This window comes from Blennius ocellaris, assembly GCF_963422515.1.
Source record: "Blennius ocellaris genome assembly, chromosome: 23".
Taxonomy (NCBI): Eukaryota; Metazoa; Chordata; class Actinopteri; order Blenniiformes; family Blenniidae; genus Blennius; species Blennius ocellaris.
The window spans coordinates 19,073,856-19,100,061 of NC_137672.1; the positions used below are offsets into that span (position 1 = coordinate 19,073,856).

Below are 26,206 nucleotides of genomic sequence, written 5' to 3' on the forward strand. Positions count from 1 at the left end.
GGCAGGTGAGAAAGCAACTAACATAGCAAGCAACTAACCAAGCAACTAGGCAACTAACCAAATAAGCAACTAAGCAACCAGGCAAGTGAGAAAGCAACTAACATAGCAAACAACTAAGCAACCAATCAAGCAACCAAACTAAGAAACAAGCCAGCAACTGAGCAACCTGGCAAGAAACTAACAAAGAAAACAAGCAGCGAACCAAGCAACTAACCAAATAAGCAACTAAGCAACCAGGCAGGTGAGAAAACAACTAACATAGCAACTAACCAAGCAACTAACCAAGCAACTAACAAAGCAAGCAACTAAGTAGCCAGGAGGAGGAAGAGGAAGAGGAGGAGGAGGAGGAGGAGGAGTTCTTCTCCCCCCCCCCCATTCTTAATTCTCTGCATCGTCGACTGAATGAACAGAAAAGAGAATTTTTATTCTTCAACTTTTCTGAGGAAAAGCGTCTCTTGTCTCTCGGTGTGGAAGTTTTAGACACAACGTGTGACTTGTGTGACACTTTGTGAGTTTCAGTGACGAAGTTCAGTTGTTGGAACAAAAACAATCAATAATAAATCACAGTTTGTCCACACGGGGGCGCAGCGCGAGTGACGCTCCTCAGTTTACCTCCGGTGCAAGTTCAGGCTTGTGTGTGTGTGTGTGTGTGTGTGTGTGTGTGTGTGTGTGTGTGTGTGTGTGTGTGTGTGTGTGTGTGTGTGAGGAATTCCTCCAGGTACCTTGATTTTGTCCCAGGTTTCAGGTGAATTAGCGACTGAACGTCTGATGACGTTTCCACGTCGGCTCCTGGACTACGGTGGCCCTGGAGGGTCAACAACAACAACAACAACAACAACAACAACAAGACGCCTTCTACTGTTGTTTGTGGCTTTTTATTCTTGTTTTGGTATTTTTGTTCTTGTGTTTAAATTGTTGTTGTTCTATAATTTGTTGTTTTGATGTGGTTTTTGTTGTTTATATATTTTTGGTTTAAATTGTTTTGTAATTTTATGTTGGGATTTTTGTTGTTTATACGTCTGTTGTATTGTGACTTGTTGTGTTTATATTGTTGCTGTTGTTTTGTAATTTGTTGTTTTGATGTGGTTTTTGTTTATATTTGCATTGTTTGTATTTTTATTGTTTAAATTGCTGTTTTGTAATTTTATGTTGTGGTTTTTGTTGTTTATATTTCTGCTGTGTTGTGACTTTAGTTGTGTTTATATTGTTTTGTAATTTGTTGTTTTGATGTGGTTTTTGTTGTTTACATTTTTATTGTTTGTATTTTTGTTGTGTTTATATTGTTGTTTTGTAATTTTGTGTTGTGGTTTGTGTGATTTGTGTGGTTTGTGTTGTTTATGTCTGTTGTGTTGTGACTTGTGTTTATATTGTTGTATTGTAATTTGTTTTGATGTGATTTTGTCATTTACATTTTTATTGTTTCTATTTTTGTTGTGTTGTGTCTTTTTAACTTCGTTCAACAACTTTATTTATATAAATAAAGCACATTATCGACGCCTCAGTCGACAAAGAATAAGAATTTTAAAAAGCGCACCGCTACATCAAAGAGATTTTGAAAAAATACAGGGAGTTAAAAAGAAACAACCTGTGTGATTAAAAACAACATTTTGAAGACGAGTAAAAATGGATAGAATAAAAGGTCAGAGGTCAGGTTGAAAAGGCGTTAAAGACTTTCATCTTTCTTAAAAAAAAATCGTATCTATTTACTTTTAAGTTACAATATTTTCCCCTGGAGGCCGGAGGAAAGACGAGCAACGGGACGACACGGCGCTGGTTTCGATGACAGTTAGACGATCTCAAAGAGAAGAAAAGAGGAAGAGGAGGAGGAGGAGGAGGAGGAAGAGGAGGAGGAAGAACGCAGGGTGAACTCATCTGCCCCAACTCCTCCAACAGCCCCGACCACATACCGCTCATTCAGTGCCGCTGCGCCGCTCCTCTGCTGCAGGCCACGCCCCCTCCGGAGCGTCACACGTCTCACCGTATGGCGGAGAGCCGCTGGACCGATGGGCCCTTTGATCTCAAGAGAAGAAAGAGATAAAGGATCCAGTTGGTTGCTTTGTTCCGGTCGTCTGATGAACGGAGAACAGGAACCGTCGCTGCTTCGTTGATCAGCTGGACTGAACTCGTCCTGACGGAGGTGATGGAGTCCTGGAAGAAAAACCTAACATCTGACCACATCTGGAGAGTCGACATGTTTTATTACATTTGAGCTTTAATCAGGACGTGAAAACCAAACGTTCAGGAAAATTCTTTAAGTGAAGCTAAACTTGATCTAATGAGACTAAAATACTTTAAATGAAGCTAAACTTGATCTAATGAGACTAAAATCATTCACAAACTGACATAAATAACTTAAAATTAGACTGTAATACATTAAAAAGACAATAAAAATTGGTTCCATCCGTCTAAAAAACATTGAAAAAGTAGTGTAAATATATTTAAAACTAACTGAACTCAGTTCTTTTTGCCATTTGTACAAACGACGATTAGAAAGGAAACATGTTTTGACTTTGATCTTCCTCGATGGTAAAAACCATCTTTCCTCAATAAAAAGAAACAAACATTTAAAAGGAGTGTGATTCGTCAAAATACATTATAAACTAGTCTCATCGGTCCAATGTGAATTTAGGGTCGTATAAATACATTTAGAACTGGTCTGATTAGTCTAACGTACATTAGAAAGTACTTTAAATAGATTAAAAACTACTATGATTGGTGGAACAAAGAATAAGAACTATTTTAAATACTTTTTAAACTAGTTTGATGAGTCTAATGTACATTAGACTCTAGTCTCATCTGTCTAATGTTTATTTAAGGTCATAAATACATTGAAAACTACTCTGGTTGGTCGTATGTACATATTAATACATTAAACATTGTGATTGATTGAACAAACAATAAGCATTTAGAAAAAACTCGTTGGATTAGTTCAATTAACAATGAAAAGTATTTTAAAAGTAGTTTGATTAGTTCAATGTGCATTAAAATCTAATCTCATCTGTCTAATGTACATTTAAGGTCATAAATACACTGAAAACTACTCTGGTTGGTCGAACGTACATATTAATACATTAAACATTGTGATTGATCCAACAAACAATAAGCATTTTAAAAACATAAACTGGTTGGATTAGTTCAATGAACAATGAAAAGTATTTTAAAAGTAGTTTGACTAGTTTAATGTGCATTAAAAAGTATTTCAAATGCATTATAATCTAGTGTAAAAGTCTAACGTACATTAAAAAGTACTTTAAATAGATTAAAAACTAGTGTGATTGGTGGAACGAACTATAAGAACTATACATGTTAAACTAGTTTGATTAGTCTAACGTACATTTAAGGTCATAAATACACTGAAAACTACTGTGATTGGTGGAACGAACAATAACAACTGTGTTAAATACATTTTAGACTAGTTTGATGAGACTAACGTAAATTAAACTCTAGTCTCATCTGTCTAATGTACATTTAAAGTCGTAAATACACTGAAAACTAGTCTGGTTAGTCTAACGTACATTAGAAAGTACTTTAAAATGTATTTAAAATAGTTCTTATTGTTCCTTCGACCAATCACACTAGTTTTTTTTATCTATTTAAACTAGTTTGATGAGTCTAATGTACATTAAAATCTAGTTTCATCTGTCTAATGTACATTTAAGGTCATAAATACATTTAAAACTAGTCTGGTAGGTTGTAAAAGTATTTTAAAAGTAGTTTGATTAGTTTAATGTGCATTAAAAAGTATTTCAAATACACTATAATCTAGTGTAAAAGTCTAACGTACATTAAAAAGTGGATTAATGTGAGCTCGTCTTCTCATTGGAGAGTTTTTTTTATTTTAATCCGTTTGTTTTTTTAAAGGTTAAAAATGTGCGCGAGCCGCGAGACGTGAAAAAAGTTCCCCACACCTTAACGCGGAATGGAGAAGAAGGAGGAGGAGAAGAGCGGGTGCAAAGAAGGAGTGATCGGAGGAAGGAGGGGTGGAAACCGGTTCTTCAGGTATCCTCGGGCTTGTTGTCACCGTTATTCCGGCCGCGCATGCGCGCTGCGGCCCGTTTCCTGCTTTTTTTAAATGAGTACCTGAGGTGCGTTCCGGACCCACCTCTCTCTCTCTCTCTCTCTCTCTCTGTGTGTTCTCTCTCTCTCTCCACCTCCTCCTCCTCCTCCTCCTCCTCCTCCTCCGACTCTCCCACTCCCGTTATTTCCGCGGCGGATGAACCGGTCTCTACCTGCCCGGTAAGGAAACTCACCTGAGCGGGACTCACCTGTCCGCTCGACGCGCGGCGACGGAGAAAGAAAGGAAAAGGCGCAAAAAGGAGGAAGAAGACGATCGACACTTTTTACTTCCTCCTTTTCCTCCGACTTTTCCTTTTTGTTTTTCTCCCCCCCCCCCCCCCCCCCCCCCCCCCACCCGTTCGCACCTCGCCTCCCCTCCGGTGCCGCGGCCGGTTCCACCGGGGCGCAGCGGGGCAACATGCCGCGGGCCTTTCTGGTGAAGAAGGCGAACGTGTCGCCGGGGAAGCGGAACTGGAGCGAACTGCCCGACCACGAGCGGGGGGACGTGTACGTCCCAGGTGAGTCCAATCAACACACGTCTTACCCCCCCCCCCCCCTTCCCCCTTCCCCGGTTCCCCACCGGGGGGAAGCGCCCGCCCGCCCGCCGCCGCCGCCGCACCGGAACCGGTGCGCCTTTTGGGCACTTTTACGCACGGAGGCTTTTTTGTTTGTTTGTTTGTTTTTCTTAAAGTGTTTGTTTTCTGTCAACAAGAAACTGTTGTGGCTGGCAGGTGGAGGGGGGGGGGGGGGGGGGGAGGGTCCGGTGGGGATTGTAACGGGGCAGGATAACGGGAAAACACACACACACACACACACACACACACACACACACACACACACACGCTTGATTTGGACTTTCCGCAACTTTAATTCCTGATTTTTCCTCTTGAATTCCCCTCAGATCGTCTCAGCTCGAACTTTAATCCAGTTTGTTGACGTGTTAACGACTTCCACGATACGATCGGAAGATTTGCACCTTTAAAAATAATTTTTTTTTTTGCACATTTCAAAAAGTGGCACGGCCTTTATCACGAGCCCGCCCGCTGCGTTTTTTTTTCCCTCGCGTCGACCTTCAACCTCTAATCTCCTACAAGTAATCACTGCACTGACTGCAGCCTGCAACACGTCCGATCCTGGCCTTTTGGAAACAACGAAATAAAATAAAGGAGATTTTTAAAACGGTCCCTTTATATCTGCCCGTTTTTGACGCGTTTTGAACTTTTACGCACGAGTGGTGAACGATCTGCGCTGTTCCATCGTTTGTTTTCTCTCCCTTCGTGACGTGAGGAGGCGCAGAGGAATGTCGCCTCTGCTTCTTCTTCACATTTAAATGACAAGACGGAGAACGACTCGTCTCGCAGAACGACTGTCCTCCGGAGAACAATCCCCATTGTTGTCACCGGCGCGGCGTTTTATTGTAAGACCCTCTCTGGTATCAGATAACGAGTAACGGACTACACCCTAAACCCGCCCTTCCCCCCCTCTCTCTCTCTCCCCCCCTCTCCCCCTCTCTCACCGTTATCTCTCAATCATTGACTTTTACATCCTCTCAGGTAATTGTTTGTTCTTTTGGCGTCACATCTTTGCATAATTCAGTTTATATGGATTGAACTCGTCCAGCCAGAAGCTTCAGGGTTTGACGCGTCGAGCAGGTCGAACCAGAAAAGTGTCGAAATGAAAGTTTGGAGAAGCAGAAAGGAAACAAGGAAACTTTTAAAATACGCTGAAGACTCCTGGAGCTTTCAGGAATAAACACATTTTCTTAATTCACCTAGTCTTGTATAGTTGTATTTATTCATTTCAATTGTATTTATTTGATTTAATTTTATTATTAATTCAATTTAATTAACGTTTTTAACCACCTTTATTGTTCTGAACACATAAAGAGTAATAGTCAGGCCCACTTATACACCATATACAGATGAACAGGACAAAAACAACTTTTATTTAGTTTATTTTTTAATAAATTTTATTTTATTTATTATTATTATTATTATTATTATTTTTTTTTTTTTAACTAATTTTTTTTATTAGTTTTTTTTTTTTAGTTTATTTTTCATATACATTCATATACATTTTTCATATACACACATATATGTGTAATATTTTTTTATTATATGAAAAAATAATAAACTAAAATAAACAGTAAAAATCAAATGGAAATAAAAATCAGTCCCACCGACAGTCAAATCAACATCTGGACCAGTTGTTGTTAAAGTCGTTTAATTGATTTTGATCTTATTTAGATTGTTTACACAACAGTTGTTTTCAAAAAAATGTGTCTTTACTCTGGGATAAAAAAAATAATAATTTAAAAAAGTGACTCAAACGGGGCAAAGTAGCTAAAAGCACCATAAGGAGAGAAAATGCTAAAACAGCTTAAAAGAATTAAAATGACAATTACTTTTTTAACAAAAAGTTTCAAAATGAAGGAAAAACATGCAAAAAGTGGATAAAAAGCTCAAAAATGAAGATTGAATAAAAAAAATGCAATAAAAAGGATGAAATCACTAAAAATCTGGTTAAAAAAGCTGAAAATGAAATGAAAGGTTTCGCGTCCTGAAGTGGAACTTTTTAAAGATTCAACATGTAGATTTGAAAAACACAAACAAAACTACTTAAAACTAGTGTGAAAATACATTTAGAAGTAGAATAATTAATCTCACAAACAAAATAAGTTTTCATTTGGAAAACCAATCAGTAGTTCTGAGGTTGATTATTTTAGTATTTAGTTCTGATTATACACATTTTAAATACCTTGTGATTCATTATATAAAGTCTAAGTAGTTTTAATAGTAAAATTAATAGTTTTACTCTGTTCACCTGCTTTTGATTTACAATATCTAAAGTTTTTCAGGGACGTTTGGAGGATTTCTGTAAATACTAGAGCCGATCAGAACAGTAGAGTAGAAATACTTTGTTTGTATAGAAATACTTTGTTTGTATAGAAATACTTTGTTTCTAGAGAAATACTTTGTTTCTAGAGAAATACTTCATGTTCACCAGAGTTAAAAGAACAGAGTTCCTAGAAGTTAAATGATCAATGTGACGGAGTACAATCAAATATATGGTGTGAAATATTAGTGATGTATTGATGCAAGTTTCTTAAAGGACGAGTTCCAAGCTTCAGCTACTCGCCGATACCAAGTACCGATACCAGTACTAATCTTCAGCTACTTCCTGATACCAAGTATCGATACAAGTACCAACCTTTAGATACTTGCCGATACCAAGTATCGATACAAGTACTAACCTTTAGCTACTCGCCAATACCAAGTACCGATACCAGTACTAATCTTCAGCTACTTCCTGATACCAAGTATCGATACAAGTACCAACCTTTAGCTACTTGCCGATACCAAGTATCGATACAAGTACTAACCTTTAGCTACTCGCCGATACCAAGTACCGATACCAGTACTAATCTTCAGCTACTTCCTGATACCAAGTATTGATACAAGTACCAACCTTTAGCTACTTGCTGATACCAAGTATCGATACAAGTACTAACCTATAGCTACTCGCCGATACCAAGTACCGATACAAGTACTAACCTATAGCTACTTCCTGATACCAAGTATCGATACAAGTACTAACCTTTAGCTACTCACCAATACCAAGTATCGATACAAGTACTAACCTTTAGCTACTCACCAATACCAAGTACCAATACAAGTACTAACCTTTAGCTACTCGCCGATACCAAGTACAGATACAAGTACTAACCTTTAGCTACTCGCCGATACCAAGTACAGATACAAGTACTAACCTTTAGCTACTCGCCGATACCAAGTACAGATACAAGTACTAACCTTTAGCTACTCGCCGATACCAAGTACAGATACAAGTACTAACCTTTAGCTACTCGCCGATACCAAGTACAGATACAAGTACTAACCTTTAGCTACTTGCCGATACTGCAAACCGCCTCGGTATCGGCGCTACGTTGCCAATACAGAATTCTTTCTCATTGATATCAAAGAATCTCCGTCATTGTTTATGTATTGTAGGAGTACTCTGCAGTATCGGGCCGATACCAGCGTCGGTATCGGTATCATCCATGTTCACCTTTAATATCTCCACTGGGATAAACGATGAGCGTAGACGAACTAAATGAACAGAAAAATACAGCGAATACTTTGTACTATGAAGACTGTGTACTTCAGGTACTACTGCCCACATGAAGTAACATGCCGATTAATCCCACAAATGCAAAACGTCGGTTAAAAACAAATAAACAAAAACAAAAACAACAAACAGACTTCACCACCTTTGTTCTGGCGAATAAAGTAGAGCTACGCTCGGTAGAGCGCAGACCTTCAACCCAGTTAGCGTCGCTGCCGTGTTAGCCTTTAGCTCATATCGATGCTAAGTCGGTCGCTACGCAGAGCAGGGAGCGTCTCCATGGCAACGGATCTTCTTTGATCTCCTCATTCCCTTTGTGTGGGATGTTTTGTTTTGTTTTTTGGGGGGGTTTATTTGTAATCTTTTCGCTGCTAACATTCGCTAACATCCCAAAATCGACGATGACAAATCATCTCTGGAAGTTTATGTAATTAGTACGAGTAGATTTTGCCAAAAAAATTGGATAAAATACAAGCATACAAACCAATAGATTGATAAATGACAACATGGAAATGAAGTGTATGGACTGTACTGATAGTACCGATACTATTAAGTACCGATACTACAAAGTACTGATAGCGTTTGGTTGGACGCCTCCAGAGGTTGTTTCCTCTGACTCTATATATTCCTACGTTCTCTCGCAGACGGTCCAAACTACAGTTACTTAGTTGCGTGACTTGAAGTACTTGTTTGTGTAGCAGGCGGCCGATGCAGTAGTACCGGAATGATAATTACCTCCCGGAGCAGGCGAGTTACTGCAATACTTTCAAATGTCACACGCTTCAGCGGTTCACTGTACGACAGTCCGCCTGGGAATCTTCATCACAGAATAAATAAAACCACCGGCCTGCTTTCTTTTTTCTTTTTTTACTCATCAGCTTTGCTTTTATTGTTGGTTTTTTAAAAAGTTTTTTTTTTTTTTTAAAGGAAAACTCCAAGGAAGTTTTCCTTTTATAGTACAAAAAGCATAAAAAAAAACAAAACCTGATGATATTTTAACAAAAGCAGTTCACAGTAATCTACTACAATCTGGGTATTATTAATTAAAAATAAGTAGAATGTAATTAGTACTAATTAAGAAAGCTAATTAAAAAAAAAGTACCTTATTTAAAAAAGGTACTCTTCGGCGTTATACATTTTTAACTTCCTGTAGTTCAAATTAGTCAAAGTTCAAACTAAAAAAGTTGCCATGGCAACCCGTATAGTCCTAATAAGACTGAACTCATCTTAGTATAAATAAAAATAAACTTTTAATGTTTGGAATTATTTAGTTTTCCTCCCAGGATGCAGAAAAATTTTAAATATTTAGGACGTAGTTTTCAGTTGTTCCTGGATTTTATCTTTTTTTCTGTCTGTTCAGATGTTATCGATATTGTAGCGTTAGCTGCGGCGACGCCATCTTGGATTTCCCAGAATCCCTTGCGGCAGCTTTCCCCAAGACGGCGTCAGTCAGAGAAACAAACAGTTTGACGACGACAGATTGTTGTTGTTGTTTTTTGGTGAACGTGGATGAGTGGCGATGCTTTTATTTTGGTAGGTTCTCTACCAAAAAGAAGTCAAATAATATAATTGACTAAACTTTTATCATCTGAACACATTTTTAATAAACGAACGTTCAAAATAATTAAAAATGGATAAACAAGAAAATCTATAATAATAGTGTAGGAATCAATAATTGAGTTTTGGTAGAAATAGGTAAAATAGTCAAAGTTAATATAAAAATAGTTTAATACAAATAAGAGTGAATTAATTATTACTATAAACTTTTTAATGTTTGGAATTATTTAAAGTTGCAGAAAATGTTTTAATATTTAGGACGTAGTTTTTAGTAGTCCATGGATTTTATTTTATGTTCAAATGTTATCGATATCGTAGCGTTAGCTGCGGCGACGCCATCTTGGATTTCCCAGAATCCCTTGCGGCAGCTTTCCCCAAGATGGCGTCAGTCAGAGAAACAAACAGTTTGACGGGCGACGGATTCTGTTGTTTTTTTTTTTGGTAAACGTGGATTTTGATGTCGCAGATTTGTGAAAGTTGCAGGTTGGAAATGAGCGGCGATGCTTTTATTTTGGTAGATTCTCTGTGCAGAAGTGAGACTTTTACAGGAAGTGGATGTTAAATAGTGATTCTGCAAGAACTTAAAGTCGAGTCGGTCGCTGCGGGTGTCGGGAAAGTCCAGTCGCAATACTCGTCATAAACAGGAAGTAGTGAGTTTTTGTGTAAAGATATAGATATGTAGATATATAAACATAGATTTATAGAGATATAGATATATGAGTGGAGATTTAATTATGTTTGTGTCCAAAGGGTTCCTACTGTTTGTCCTGCAGGGTTAATGTTTATTGGATGGGAGGAAATGTAACGGACCCTGGAGACGACCTACTGCTGGAGACCATACGCCTTGAGCAAACACACACACACACACACACACACACACACACACACACACACACACACACACACACACACACACACACACACACACACACACACACACACACTGTTGACACCCCCCCGGGGCACAGCGATGCTAAATGGATAAAAAAAAAAAAGAAAGAAAAGTATACAAACCTTTGTTATTCAGAAGCCCCTCCCCCTTTTACCTGCCCAAACGCATGTATATCTAGTTCACACACACACACGCACACGCACACACACACACACACACACCTCATTGAGGCGAGGATCGGTTGGGGTGGGGTGTGTGAACAAACAATACTCCGTGAGATTAAATGTCCAGCCGGCAGCCGTCGCCACGGAAACCGTCTGAACCCGACAGCCGATTCGTCCCACAAACGCAAAACGGTGGTTTAAAAAAAAACAAAAAAAATATACAAACAACAACAAACAGACTTCACCACCTTTGTTCTGCCAAATAAAGTAGAGCTACGCTCGGTAGAGCGCAGACCTTCAACCCAGTTGGCGTCGCTGCCGTGTTAGCCGTTAGCTCATATAGATGCTAAGTCGGTCGCTACGCAGAGCAGGGAGCGTCTCCATGGCAACGGATCTTCTTTGATCTCCTCTCATTCGCTTTGTGTGGGACGTTTTTGTTTTTTTTCATAGTTTTTGGGGGGTTTATTTGGATCTTTTTAGCCGCTAACATTCGCTAACCCTTAAATTGACGATGACAAATCATGTCTGGAAATTTTATGTAATTAGTACGAGTAGATTTTGCAAAAAAATTTATAAAATACAAGCATACAAACCAATAGATTGATAAATGACAACATGGAAATGAAGTGTATGGACTGTACTGATAGTACCGATACTACAAAGTACTGATACTACAAAGTACTGATACTACAAAGTACTGATACTACAAAGTACTGATACCCGTTTGGTTGGACGCCCCCAGACGTTGTTTCCTCTCCAGACGTAGAACCGTTAGTCTGAAAAGCTTCACCTTCATGTTTTACCTCCATGAGGGGAGCAGAGCCACACCTTCCTGTACACACACACACACACACACACACACACACACACACACACACATACTCACACTCTCACACACACATATACACACACACATACACGCTCTCTCACACACAGAGAGGTGTGGTACTGTAGGTTTGTTTGAGGAGAGAGAGCCGGTGCTGCAAGACTGTCTGGTCAGACAAGTCTGTGTGTGTGTGTGTGTGTGTGTGTGTGTGTGTGTGTGTGTGTGTGTGTGTGTGTGTGTGTGTGTGTGTGTGTGTGTGTGTGTGTGTGTGTGTGTGTGTGTGTGTGTGTGTGTGTGTTCTCCACCTTTAGTCTCTATATGCAGTCAAACATTTTCTTCACAGGATCAACCTAATAAAGAAGCGGCCGGAAAACTGTCTGCAACACACACACACACACACACACACACACACACACACACACACACACACACACACACACACACACACACACACACACACACACACACACACACACACACACACACACACACACACACACGTGTGTGTTTGCCAATAGAGCGATTGTGTAAATACGCAGCGTTGTCGGTTGTTGTGAAACTTTCTTTGTTCTTTGATCTTTTCGCTTCAACATAAAATCCCAGTTTCATCAAACACCTGATTTATTCAACGTTTGTCTTTTACACACTAAATGTGAAATCTTATATTTTATATCTGGTATATTTTTTATATGAAGACGCGGTGAAAAGGCTAAAAAAAAAAAAATTTGGTTGAATAAATCAGATAAAACAAGGTTATAATAGTAATGATAAAAATAATCATATCAATTGACAAAGAGGTTTAAACAGAATTTTTTTAAAGAGAAATAAGTTAAATCTATAAAATTAGTAAAATAAAATTCTGTACACTTTTACAACAGGAACACATTTTTAATAAATACCTATTCAAATAATAATACAAGAAGAAAGACGCTTTACTTTTAGGGGTGAAATAGCTTAAAAAATCAGTACATAAAAAGTAATCAAATAATATAATTGACTAAAATGTTTTCATCTGATCACATTTTTAATACATGAACATTCAAAATAATTAAAAATGTATAAATAAGAAAATCTATAATATTAGTATAGGAATCAATAATTGAGTTTTGGTAGAAATAGGTAAAATAGTCAAAGTTAATCTAAAAATATAGTTTAATACAAATAAGAGTGAATTAATTATTACTATAGACTTTTATAAGAGGTGCACATTTTTTTAAACGGACAAAAAAATCCTAATTAAAACTTGATTGATAAGAAAATAATCAATAAATCACCTAAAAACGCTTCAGTTTTGGTGGAGAAATCAAATATTCAAAAAAATTACCACACTTTTATAATAGCAACACATTAAAAAAAAATAATATAGAATAATTATAATAATTATATATAATTTAAAAGATACTTTCTAAAAGATAAATTCAGTTCTGGTGAATTTTTCACAGTTGGTGTTTTATTGTGAAGAGGGATTAAAGAGAGAACGATGTCCTGAGTGTCCCTCCGTCCCTCCAGTGTCCATCTTCCCCCGCTCCGTCCTGACCATGGGGGCGGAGGCTAGCCCGGCCGAGACGTCGCCGCTCTGCCTCACCAAGCGCTCCCCCGCCGCCGAGCTGCCGTCCAGCACCGTGCTGGGCCGGCCCCCCAGCCCCCCCCGCCCCCCCGCCCCCCGAGAGGTCGGAGGTCAGGAGACGGGCGGCGCACAGCGACTCCACCTACGTCCGGTCCAAGATCAAGGTGAGCGACGCCGCGTTCGTCCTCCGGGGGGCAGGAGGGAGCGTCAAACCTTTTACTACAACTGGTTTTCTTTGGTCCAAATCCAGAAAAATCGATTCACTGCACCACCGTGTGGCAGGACGTGGTACTGCATGTCAGAGCTAGCTTCAATTTTCTTCATTTTTTAAAAAATTAGTCACTGAAATGTTTAATTTTTTTAAAGAAATGTACCACGTTGTGGTACAATGTAGCATTACAAAACAAATGCACCATCTAGTGGCAGGACGTGGTATTACATGTCAGAGCTAGCTTCAATTTTCTTCATTTTTTAAAAAATTAGTCACTGAAATGTTACATTTTTTTAAAGAAATGTACCACCTTGTGGTACAATGTGGCATTACAAAACAAATGCACCATCTAGTGGCAGGACGTGGTATTACAGGTCAGAGTTAGCTTCAATTTTCTTCATTTTTTAAAAAATTTGTCACTGAAATGTTATATTTTTTTAAAGAAATGTACCACCTTGTGGTACAATGTGGCATTACAAAACAAATGCACCATCTAGTGGTAGGACGTGGTATTACAGGAAGTTCTGTATCATAAAAGTGGCACATTTTGCTCATTCAAAGTAAAACGCCACCGTGTGGTAGGACGTGGTATTACATGTCAGAATGAACTGTCCAAATTATCTTCAATTTTTTAAATTTTAAAAAAAAATTAATCACTGAAATATTATATATTTTTAAAGAAATGTACCACCTTGTGGTACAATTTGGCATTACAAAACAAATGCACCATCTAGTGGTAGGACGTGGTATTACATGGCAGTGAGCTGTCGCTCTCTGCTTTATTTCTTCAAAATGATTTATTGGTTTTTTATTTCACCCCCCAAAAAAGTATATATTTATTTTTTTATAATTTATTATAATTTATTATTTATTATAATTTTTTTACTTCTTTCTCACTAAAATTTTACAAACTTATCTTCAAAGACCTGAGATGAATTAATTGCGCCCCCCTGTGGAACAGAGCGGTATTACAAGTCTAAGCGGCTCAGGCTAGTTAGTTTGGAAATCATTTTTTCCTCTTGGTGCAGATTTATTTATTTATTTGTTTGTTTGTTTATACGGTACATTTTTTTTGTTAATTTGGTGGAAAATTTGCAATTTTGGTCGTCTCACCTCGTGGTGGTTTATTTGTTTGTTTCGTGATTTTTACCGAGACCCAAATGTCGGGAGCCGCTAATCTGACCAACAGTTCTTTTCCCCCTCAAGATTTTATTTTGACAATTAAGTTAATAAAAAAAAAGTCTGGATTTTTCACATGGAAGGAAATTAAGGGCTTCATATATTCAACTTCATTTTCCGATCTTGTACTAATTACAGATTTCCTGTACGATGTTTAAAAATCCTGGATTTGAGAATTTTGCTTTAATTGATTTTTAAAAATTTTCCCCGTCCGTCGCAGGTCACCACGGGCGAGTTACCACCTGATTCCACCGCTCCTCCTCCTCTTCCTCCTCCTCTTCCTCCCACCCCCCCCGCCCACTACGACGCACAACGCCGCCATGCACATTGCCCCGGTGCCGACCGCGACTCCCTCCGCGCAGGAGACGGTCTCCATGGTAACCAGGTCGTCGGGAACGTTCGTCTGTCAGGTAATGAAAGTTTCCCCGCAATTTTTTTTTTTTTTTGTTGTTGCAATTTTTCCGTGGCGACAATGGTGCAAAAAATGTAAAGCGCGTTTACGCCCGCGACTGCGTCCAGGTCTGCCAGAAGACGTTCCAGCACCAGCGCATGCTCAACCGACACGTCAAGTGTCACAACGACACCAAGCGCCACCTCTGCACCTTCTGCGGGAAAGGCTTCAACGACACCTTCGACCTGAAGAGACACGTCCGCACGCACACAGGTAGCTAGCCCCACACACAGGTAGCTGGCCGCACACAGGTAGCTAGCCCCACACACAGGTAGCTAGCGCACACACAGGTAGCTGGCCGCACACAGGTAGCTAGCCCGCACACAGGTAGCTGGCCGCACACAGGTAGCTAGCCCCACACAGGTAGCTAGCGCGCACACAGGTAGCTAGGCCCACACACAGGTAGCTAGGCCCACACACAGGTAGCTAGGCCCACACACAGGTAGCTAGCGCGCACACAGGTAGCTAGCGCGCACACAGGTAGCTAGGCCCACACTGGTAGCTAGGCCCACACACAGGTAGCTAGGCCCACACACAGGTAGCTAGCGCGCACACAGGTAGCTAGGCCCACACACAGGTAGCTAGCGTGCACACAGGTAGCTAGCCCACACAGGTAGCTAGCCCACACAGGTAGCTAGCCTCACACAGGTAGCTAGCCCCACACAGGTAGCTAGCCCCACACAGGTAGCTAGCGCACACAGGTAGCTGGCCGAGCACAGAGCGCTTGTCGTGCCCTTAAAAGCACGGGCCTCATGTTAACTTCCAGGAAAAGATTTTATAAATTAAAAAAAAACAGAATTTCCCGACAATAAGTCGCCTGAATGCAACGTGAATCTGTCAAAAAAATTTCTCAAGAGACACACATCTCGTCTTGCGCTCAGTTAAATATCGTAGTAATGCAGGGTTTATTTCTGGTTCTGTAGCACGCTTTCTGTTGTCATACACTGACACCTAGTGGCCACAGGAGGTATGTACCTCAATTTAAAAAAAATTCTAAAAGTTGTTGGTAAGAATTATGACTTACAACCTGGTTTGAAACTTGCTGGATCGTCTGAAGGATTCCGTCTTTTCTCAGTTTTTTTTTTTAAAAGAGTGAGAATAAAGGATTAAATGAGAATATTCCGGATTCCTCTGGTTCTGACCAGAATATCCAGCTCGATAATGATGAGACTGTAAGATTTCTGACATTGAAATAGAAAAATAATTGTCAGAAAACTTGAAATCTTCAAGATTTGCGATAGAATTTTAGAAAGGCTTTGCTACAAAAAACATACAAAGTATGATAAACAACTCATCGTTAATAAGTGACATCACATAATAATTTTTTTTCTGATATAAATTGTGTTAAAAAAAAAAACAGGTCACATGACCAGCTCCAAAAAATGCAATGACTCATAGTCCAGAACATAAAGTACTTATTTTTAGCTTTGATGTAGCATCCAGAGACTAAAAGCAGATATTTAGCAGCGTATTTCAAGTATTTCTTTCTTTTATACATTTTGGGAACTTTAATGTCGTATTAAAAAGAAAATATCTCCGTTTTTGTGGTAATTATCTTTATTGTTGCAACTGCATTATTGTCAAACTGTGGTATTTGTCGTCGTACTAACGAACTCCCCTCCGTCTCCGCGCGGCAGGCGTCCGTCCCTACAAGTGCACGCTGTGCGACAAGGCGTTCACGCAGCGCTGCTCGCTGGAGTCCCACATGAGAAGATCCACAGCGTCACGCTCAAGTACGCCTACAAGGAGCGCTCGCAACAAGCTGTACGTGTGCGAGGGAGTGCGGCCACACCGCCGCCACGCAGGACGAGCTGCTGCTGCACCTGCACTCGCTGCACCCCGACAGCGCCTTGCTCAAGGGTCAAGGCGGCCAGGAGGGGCTCGGCGCCGGGCTCCCCGCGGGGGGCCGACAGCGACGACACCACCGGGTCCGCCGGGCAGTAGGGCGCCGGGGGCTCCTCGCGCCTCAGCTCGGGATTGGAACCGGCAACCCTTTCATCAACAACCCCCCCCCCCCCCCCCCCTTAAGACGAGACTTTGATGTGCCACTACAGATCTGGAGGGTGTCGACTGTGTATCTACTGTATATTTGTGGCATATTTATGTGTGTGTGTGTGGGATTTGGGCTGGGTAGCGGTGTGTAAAGAGTGCACCAGATAAATCAGAGTAAACCGACGGGAGCGTTACACCGGGGCTCTGGAAAAACCTGCACACTTCAAAAGAAAAGTCTTGTTAACAAGTCGGGCAGATACGGAAGAGAATTACAGTCACAGACAACAAAAACAAATGACTTTAAGTTGAGATTTTAAGACTTTACAAAAGTCTGCCAGAAAACTTTAAATATTCAAGATTTGTGACAGAATTCTTGAAAGTTTAAAAGACTATAAAGAATTCTGTCAGAAATCTTTAACGTCTTTAGTCTTTAAGACTTTAAGATTTCTCATAAAAATCAATTACAGTTTCAAGGATTTCTGACAGAATTGTCACGACTTTCAAGTCTGAATTAAAAAAAGACTTTGAAGTACTTTGAGGCATCTCTAATCCTCTTTCATGTGCTTCTAAAGAAAAGCCAAGACGACTCGGTTCAAAGTAAAACTTCTAGACGTTTTGAAATACTCCAGCGGTACGTCTGACTGATCGGAATATTTCATCAAAATCTGAAGTTTTACTTCTATCTTTTCACAGTTTTTTTTTTTTTGTATGTGTAGAAATAACAAACATTTAACGTTTCCATGTTGTTGGATTTTGGGTCATGCGCCAAAACATTAAGAGGCCTGGTGCCTCAAATCCAGTGGTCTTAATGTTTTGACGTGTGTGTGTGTGTGTGTGTGTGTGTGAGAGATGGTAATGTGGAGGTTCAACTAAAAGGGATTAATATATATATATATATGTGTATATAGAACAAATAAATGTGGATGCTTCTATACCCTCCTTGGCGGAGGGAGTAAACAATAAAAGTCACTGTGTGAACTCTGGTGTGGCGTCGCCATCACTTCCTGTTCCTGTGGGTCATTTTCTGACCCGGAATGTTCATGTGGCGCCACGGCAACGAGGAGGTCCACTAAGTTGCGTTCGTTTAAAGCAACGGCCTCAACAATTTCTTTTCAAGAAAAACGTTTTTATCCGTCGAAAACAAAACGAGAAACGTTTAACAAAGAAAATTGATTGGGACTGTTTTGGGATTGTAGGGGTTAGAACTGGGTCGTAGGGTTTTTGGGTAGGTTCAGTTGGGTTGCGTCAGTTTGGGCGTACCGTTGGCTTTGGGTGGGTTTGCGACTTTTTGACAAGAATTGGGTTTTATTGAGGAGATTTAGTTTGGTTTGAAGAAGAATCAGACTTTGGGGAAATGTTCGTCACTGGATCGACTGCAGACAAGAGTTTCAAGTGGCGTTCGGGTCAGAAGCCCTCCTGACCCACTCAGACCTGCGCCGTTTCCAAAGTTTCCCCCCACGAAAACTTCCTTTCAGCTCACCTCTCGTTTCAGCAGCCTTCTTCCACTCAGTAATTACGCCTGGATGGTCTGGTCCCGGGGTGAGGCTGGATTCCTGCTCTCTGTCGGGTCTTGTCGGAGGATTCCTGCGTGAAGGCGGCAGCCTGAGGATACAGGGGGGCAGGACTGAAGCGACGGCCACATAACGGTCTCCACAGCCCGGAAGAGCTGCAGCCACGACGCAACCCCACCAAAAAAAAAAAGCTTTCAATATACAGAAAATGCTTTGCAAATCACACAAACCGGCATTTTATTCCCATATGAATTGAAACTGGGAGCCAGATGTTGAAACTCAAGACCAGTTGAACCAATTTTAAAAGCAGCAACAAGAACAACAATAAAGGGGAACTGGCAGATCAACAATGATAGAAAAGTAAATGTCACATTTCTAATTAGCGTGAATCATCATGCATGAGTACTTCTCACTGGAATGTATTTGTTTTCATATTATTTCTGTAATTTCTTGATTAGATATGTAGTTTGCTAAATTATATACACACAGAGTAGGGTTGAATACACAAAGTAATAGTCGCTGTAACAATTACAATATTTATAATATTCAATGTTCATATTAATAGTATCTTACAGTATTCATGGCATAAACTGCTGTTTTTCTGCAAAAAGTACTAAAACATTGTACAATTGGACACTGAACAGATGAGAAGTGGTCATTATATATACATTATATATATATTATATATAAATAAATGTGATATATTTCTTTCGTTTAACAAACGTAATCATTTTTACATTACAAATTTCCGCCACATCATTTCCGGTTCCGGGACCAGACGTCACTGTCCCCGCCCCCTCTGCGTACCACGTGACTGACGTCATCACGGAAGTGTTTTGAAAGCGGGGCGCCATCGGCTGCAGACCGGAGTCAAAACATTGAAACGTTTCGCGGTTAAAAACTACATTTAGCTCCGTTTCTAATCGACTGCCGCCCCGCGGGGGTCGTCCGGGCCCCCTAGCCTCCAAGGTTTAGTAGTTCCGGGTCACCTCGGGGGCTCCGGGGGGGGTCCTCCACCCACCCCCCGGACTCCCCTCTCAGGCATGCCCGCCTCCGAGCCGCTCCGCCTGGGGAGGAAGCGCGTCCTGCCTCGCTGCCCCAACCCGCTGTTCCTCCGCTGGCTCACGGAGCTCCGGGACGAGGCGAGGGGGAAGGGACAGAAGATCCAGTACACCTACCAGAAGGTACCCGGTCCGGGGGGGGGGGGGGGGGGGAGGAGGGGGGGGGGGTCTGGTCCGACCCGGTCCGGTCTGGTCCGGTCCGGTCCTGCAGGTTTTAGCTCTGGCCCGGCTTCACGCGTACCTGAACGTAATTGGTGACGTCATCACCAGGGTGACGATGAAGCCCCTCATTGAAATCAGGTGTTTGAAGTGGGAGGAGCTAAACGTCCAGGACAGGTGTCCAGACACACTGCAGAACGAGAATTAGGGTGAATTTAACAAAATAAAAGACATGAAATCACCATAAAGACACAAAATTTATTCAAAGTGTCAAAAAACGACAAGAAATGAGGCACGAAATAATAACAAGTCACAATATTTGACAAAATCACTACTGAGTCACAAAATAGGCTTTTCCAGGTTTAAATGTTTTATTTTTTTCTCCCTTTTTTCTGTGAAAATTTTTCAGTCATTTTTGTATTATTTTCTTTTTTTTAACACTATGACTTGTTTTATTCATCTTTTTTTTCCATTTCCCTCTCTCAATGTTTTATTTTCTTTTTGTCCCCTTTTCATTTTTGTATTTTTTATAGTTCTTTTCTTTTCTTTGTTTCTTTAACAATATGACTTATTTTATTCATCTTCGCTTGTTTTTTCCCCCATTTTTTTCTCTCAATGTTTTTCATTTTTGTCCATTTTTTTCTTTGTTTTTATTTATAATGTCCTTTTTCTCTTTGTTTGCGCTTTTTATATTTTTCTTTATATTTTCTGACATTTTGTATTTTAAAATTTTTTCCGCCGTTCACCTCCTCTCCTCTCTCTCTCCTCTCTCTCTCTTCTCTCGTCCTCCAGGCGATCTGCTCTCTCAATAAATATCCACTCCCGCTGCAGAACGCCAGAGAAGCGAAGATCCTGCAGAACTTTGGACACGGGATCTGTAAAGTCCTGGACCAGAAACTGGAGCGGTTCTACAGGGAGAACGGTAGAACATCCGGGGAACGTGGGAGAGAGAGAGAGAAAAACAATTCTAGAAAATAATCTTGAGGGCAGAAATCAGTGTTTCTGTCCTCTGCAGGCCCAGACGCTCCCATCCACTCCCTCCCGGCCGGGGCGCCCCCTGCTGGTCCAGAGGCTCCGCCCACAAAGGTACGGACATCCGGCCCACATTGGGCCGTTAGCATCGGCGCACTCGGCCGAAATCGTCGCCACCGACACGTTTAGCTTTAAAAATAAGTCGTACATTAGTTATGAAGTCTGTCGTTAATGTTCTGAAACAGGAACGGACGATTTTTGATCGTGTTGAGCTCTTTTAGCCATTATTGCGATTTATTTTAGCTAGGTACTTTAGCTTATTTAGCTGCGTAAACATTTTAGCTGTTTTGTTTTGATAACTTTTAACCATCTTGGCCGTCTTTTCAGCTCTTTTAGCCACTTTAGCAGTGTTAGCATTTTAGCATTTCGAGCTATTTTGTAGCTGGTTTAGCCATTTTGAATGTTCCAGCGATGCTAGCTCTTTAGCGGTTTGAGCTAGTGGAGCTACGCTAGCTCCTTCAGCGTGTCGTTTGTTTCTACGTGACGCCATTAAGTTTTCTTGCAGATTTTGTCAACGTGGTTTTCGTCACGCTAATATTTCACTGGTCGTCGTTTTGTCCGTCTAGACGAGAGCCGCAAGGGCTGATGGGAAAGCTGGAGGAGGAGGAGGGAGGAGGAAGAGGCAGTACGTTCCTCAGAAGGGTTCCGGAGGATACGCCGTCCTGCTGACGCTCTACAGACACACACAGGTGCTTTCTTGGGTTTTATCACGCGGGTTTTAGCGACGCCCCGCTTTAGCATCGTTTCCCGCTGCGCGCAGGTCCCGGGCGCTAAAGGCTTCATGTTCAAACTGGAGCTGCAGTCGGAAGCTCAGCGCCTCTGCGACAAGTCCTTCACCGTGGTGAGTCCCGTCGCTTCGGTCCGCCGCCGCCGCCTCCCGACTCGCTAACCAAGACGCTCCCGTTTCCGTTCCCCCGCAGCCCGAGCCGGGCAGCAAGTACACCGCCTGGTCCTCCGTCAGCACGCTGGTCCAGAAGAACCTGCTGCTCAAGACCCACAATCCTGCCAGGTACACCGGGTTTAGTTTACAACCGTATGCTGCTAACGGTTAGCCGCCAACCGTATGCTATTAACCGTTAGCCGCCAACTGTTTGCTGCTAACCATTAGCCGCCAACCGTATGCTGCTAACCGTTAGCTGCCGACCGTACGCCGCCAACCGTACGCCGCTAACTGTTGGCCGCCAACCATTGGCCGCTAATGGTTGGCCGCCAACCGTACGCGGCTAACCGTTAGCCGCCAACTGTATGCTGCTAATGGTTTTCGACTTAATTGTAACCCGTTTCCACACCGTAACGTCTGGGTCAGGTTCTCTCTGACTGACGAAGGCTTCGATCTGGCGAAACGGCTGGAATCAGTAGAGAAGGAGAGCAGGAAGGAGGAAGAGGAGGAGGAAGAGGAGGAGGAGGAGGAAGAGGGAGGCGATCCTGGAACGGTGGACCTCACATGTAGTGACGATGATGATGATGATGAAGGCAGGACGCAGTGAGTAGACGATGACTGGAGCTCCAGAAAGAAGGAAACCCTGCAGGAGTACCGGCTGGTCTTTTTGAGCGACTCTTCTTCTTTGGTAGTCCGGCGTCGGCGTCGGAGCCGAGCCGCGGCGTCGAGGGAGGCGGCGCGTCCGGCAGCGGGACGACGGAGCGTCTGCTACCAGGAAGCTACGAGATCGTTCTGTGCGTGGACTTCATCGAGACCACGGGGTAAGACTCAGGACCGGAGCCGGACCGGAGCCGGAGCGGAGCGGAGCGGGAGCCGGCGGTCACTAACGCTGCGTGGTTGTCTGGCGTTCAGCGGCAGCGGCCACCGCAAACAGGAGCTGGTCAGAGAGCTGCAGCGGAACGCCGTCACCTTCGACGTACGCAAGCTCAACGTGGGAGACTTCCTGTGGGTCGCACGGGAGAAGGTCGCACCGCGGCCAGGTAATGACCACCAGGACGATCGGGCCACACCGGGGGGCGTTCAGGGACCGGGGGGCGTTCAGGGACTGGGAGCGTTCAGGGACTGGGGGGCGTTCAGGGACTGGGGGGTGTTCAGGGACCGGGGGGCGTTCAGGGACCGGGGGGTGTTCAAGGACCGGGGGGTGTTCAAGGACCGGGGGGCGTTCAGGAATCAGAAGGCGTTCAGGGACCGGGGGGGCGTTCAGGGACCGGGGGGGCGTTCAGGGACCGGGGGGGCGTTCAGGGACCGGGGGGGCGTTCAGGGACTGGGGGGCGTTCAGGGACCGGGGGGGCGTTCAGGGACCGGGGGGGCGTTCAGGGACGGGGGGCGTTCAGGAATCGGGAGGCGTTCAGGGACCGGGGGGAGTGTTCAGGGACCGGGGGGGCGTTCAGGGACCGGGGGGGCGTTCAGGAATCGGGAGGCGTTCAGGGACCGGGGGGAGGCGTTCAGGGACCGGGGGGGCGTTCAGGGACCGGGAGGCGTTCAGGGACCGGGGGGGGCGTTCAGGGAGCGGGGGGGCGTTCAGGGAGCGGGGGGGCGTTCAGGGACCGGTAGGCGTTCAGGGACCGGGGGGGGGTGTTCAGGGACGGGGGGCATTCAGGGACCGGGAGGCGTTCAGGGACCGAGAGACATTCAAGAACTGTTCAGGAAGACTTGATTACAGCAGTTATGTATATTAACGTTCTTAAAGCGTCCGAGGACGGTCTGTAGGGTCTGTACGGTCTGTACGGTCGGTCTGTAGGGTCGGTCACTTCTGGCTCTGGAGAGACGTTCGTTCCGACAGTCGGTCATTTGACTATTGGAACGTTCCGTCAGAACAGGAAGTCAGAGCGGTGGTTGTTTCCAGGCGAGCTGCGGGCGCCGTACCGTGCGGAGCTGGTGCTGGACTACGTGGTGGAGAGGAAGAGGATGGACGACCTGTGTGGCAGCATCATCGACGGACGCTTCAGGGAGCAGAAGGTCTTTTAAAGCAACACACACACACATTGTATATCTGTTGTTGAGGCTCCCTCCTCTGGGGGGCGCCACACCCCACCTGGGCTGAACGGTGTCCTTGCTCCTCCTTGCACAGTTCCGTCTGAAGAGGTGTGGCCTCCGCCGGCCCGTCTACCTGGTGGAGGAGTGCGGCTCGGCCGCCGCGCACCTGAGTCTGCCTGAAGCCACGCTGCAGCAGGCCGTCGTCAACACGCAGGTCCGCAAAGTGACACGTAGCCAACGTGTCCCTGAACGCTGCACAAACTGATGGACCGACAGACGGTCCTTGAACGCCTCATTAAAATCGACAATATCAAACTTGAGCATCCTGAGTTCTGCGAAAATGACACATGTCCGACCTGTACTTGAACGCCTCTTGAAACTCAAGAGAACGCTCCAGACGGTCCTTGAACGCCTCTCAAAATCAAACAAAAATGACGGTTAAAAACGGTTTTGTAATATTGTTAGAACGACAGAAAACCCAACGTTGACAAAAGTACTTGAACGCCTCTCCAACACCTTCCTGAACGTTGGTTAAGCAGAATTTGAACGGTCTTTGAACGCCTCTTGAAAGTCCAGAGAACGACGCTCCAGACGGTCCTTGAACGCCTCCTGAAAATCAGACATGAACCACAACCTGAGTCCTCCCCGAATGCCGTCTAACTGTCCGACCTGTACTTGAACGCCTCTTGAAACTCCAGAGAACGACGCTCCAGACGGTCCTTGAACGCCTCCTGAAAAAGGTGGCTAACGTGAGCTTGCGGGGTTTTTTTCCAGGTGGTGGACGGTTTCTTCGTGAAGCGCGTTCAGGACGTGCGGGAGTCGGCGGCGTACCTCACCATCATGACGCGCTACCTTACCAAACTCTACCAGGTGACCTGAACACCCAGAAAACAACACCGCAGCACATTAAATAAAATATATAAACATACATTTCCTCTGTTAAACTTGGCGAGTCGCTAACATTTTTATTTTTTTAACCTTCGTCAACAAAGTTGTTTTCATCCACGTGTTTATTTACTCTCTGGAGTTAAATCACACATCCGGGATGATTTGTCATCGTTCAAGCGTCAAGCCGCTACATTTTGGGACGTTAGCGGTGAACCGTTTCCCAATAAAACCCGAAAAACTGCTTAAAAAATGTCCCATATAAAGTGGATGAGATCTGTTGCCATGGAGACGCTCCCTGACCTACCCAGTTATCGATATGAGCTAACGGCTAACACGCTAACCCGACTCTGCTAGCAAATGTGGCGACAGTCCGTGCGCTACCGAGCCTAGCTCTAGTTTTTCATGTGAGCAAGGGACTGCTATGCTATCGCTAAGCTATTGCTATGCTATCGCTATGAATGAACACATTTAGAAATGAAAAAACACAAATAAGCGCTGTTCCCACGATGCTATCGCTACCAGGTGGCGGCTCCTTTCAAGGACCCCAAAGCTTGTAATTTAGCAGGTAGCATTTTGGCTAACCGGTGAGCGTGTCCGTGGCGGTTCCAGAACCGGACGCTGACGCGGCGCTCCAGGGAGCTGCAGGGCGACGCCGAGGCGGCGGCGGGGACGCCGTGCTGCTCGCTCATGTCCTTCGCGGAGTTCAACCACGGCGCCGTGAAGAACAAGGTGGGCGTGTCTCCTCCGGGCTCCACCCTCCTCCATCCGCGAAGCTCGCTGGCCTTCACTTCCTGTTTCCTCCCCCACAGTGCCAGACGGTGACGGAGGTCTTCGCCCGGCAGCTGATGCAGATCAGCGGTCTGTCCGGGGACAAGGCGGCGGCCATCTTGCAGCAGTACCGCACGCCGCGCAGGTACAACGGTGCTCGGAAGTACTTTTTTTTTTAAAGCTAAACAAGTTAGCTACAGGCTCAGTCTTCCTCAGGTCGCTCTTTGCTAACATAGCTGAGAACCACCATGTTTATTTAACCCACTAACCTGACGAGCTAATTTAGCCTAGCGCTAACGTCGCTCACGTTTACTAATTTACTTGCTCTTTTTGAATTAGCCTCGTGTCAACATGTTTTTGTTAGCATCAAGCTAACAGTTTATCTTCAGCTAGTAGCTCATTTAGCCCATAGCTAGCGTGTTTTACGTGGCCATAACAAACCTCCGTCTCCGTCACAGCCTCCTGGCGGCGTACGAACTTTGCTCGAGCGAAGCGGAGAAGGAGAAACTTCTCTCCACCGTCCGCTACGGGAAACTCAAACGGTCGGTATTTTTTACCCCCCGCGGCTCAGTTAGCATGTAGCGTAGCAATGGAGGACGATAAACATGTCTGTTTTGCAGGAACGTGGGTCCGGCGCTGAGCAGAACCGTGTACCAGCTGTACTGCACCCAGGGGGCGCTCTCCTGAGCTACACTGCCATTTTATTACCGCCATCATGGACACGAGAAGAAGTTTGTACCGATAATAAAGTGCTGATGCTAAAGTGGCTAACTTCCGCTAATGCTAACAGAAGAAACAGACACAATGTTCAAAGTTGTGTGTTTACTAGCCGGGACGTATTTATAGCGTC

At 43.5% G+C, this 26,206-nt stretch overlaps 2 protein-coding genes across 2 annotated transcripts; both read left to right on the forward strand.

The window, feature by feature from the left end:
• The first annotated feature begins 4,419 nt into the window (after positions 1-4,419).
• ovol1a (ovo-like zinc finger 1a) lies at positions 4,420-17,095 on the forward strand. Its single transcript, XM_080519021.1, is given in 11 exon segments — positions 4,420-4,574; positions 13,130-13,263; positions 13,265-13,351; positions 14,798-14,830; positions 14,940-14,987; positions 15,097-15,241; positions 16,666-16,734; positions 16,737-16,780; positions 16,782-16,805; positions 16,807-16,890; positions 16,892-17,095. Coding segments are annotated over 11 exon segments (849 nt in total). The 5' UTR covers positions 4,420-4,474; the 3' UTR covers positions 16,973-17,095.
• Positions 17,096-19,387: 2,292 nt separating this feature from the next.
• On the forward strand, positions 19,388-26,128 carry mus81 (MUS81 structure-specific endonuclease subunit). Its single transcript, XM_080519107.1, has 16 exons — positions 19,388-19,715; positions 20,544-20,673; positions 20,767-20,837; positions 21,350-21,472; positions 21,544-21,624; positions 21,704-21,792; positions 22,090-22,266; positions 22,356-22,484; positions 22,576-22,703; positions 23,570-23,682; positions 23,795-23,914; positions 24,475-24,570; positions 25,198-25,317; positions 25,398-25,501; positions 25,815-25,898; positions 25,977-26,128. Exons 1-16 carry the CDS (start codon positions 19,575-19,577, stop codon positions 26,041-26,043), a joined length of 1,773 nt encoding a protein of 590 aa, XP_080375233.1. The 5' UTR covers positions 19,388-19,574; the 3' UTR covers positions 26,044-26,128.
• Positions 26,129-26,206: the final 78 nt, after the last annotated feature.

Bases quoted from the DNA above. Each gene is read 5' to 3' on its own strand.
- mus81 (XM_080519107.1), top strand. From the start codon at position 19,575: ATGCCCGCCTCCGAGCCGCTCCGCCTGGGGAGGAAGCGCGTCCTGCCT. The intron at 20,838-21,349 runs GTACGGACATCC...TTGTCCGTCTAG, and splicing joins CAGAGGCTCCGCCCACAAAG to ACGAGAGCCGCAAGGGCTGA. The intron at 21,625-21,703 runs GTGAGTCCCGTC...GTTCCCCCGCAG, and splicing joins GCGACAAGTCCTTCACCGTG to CCCGAGCCGGGCAGCAAGTA.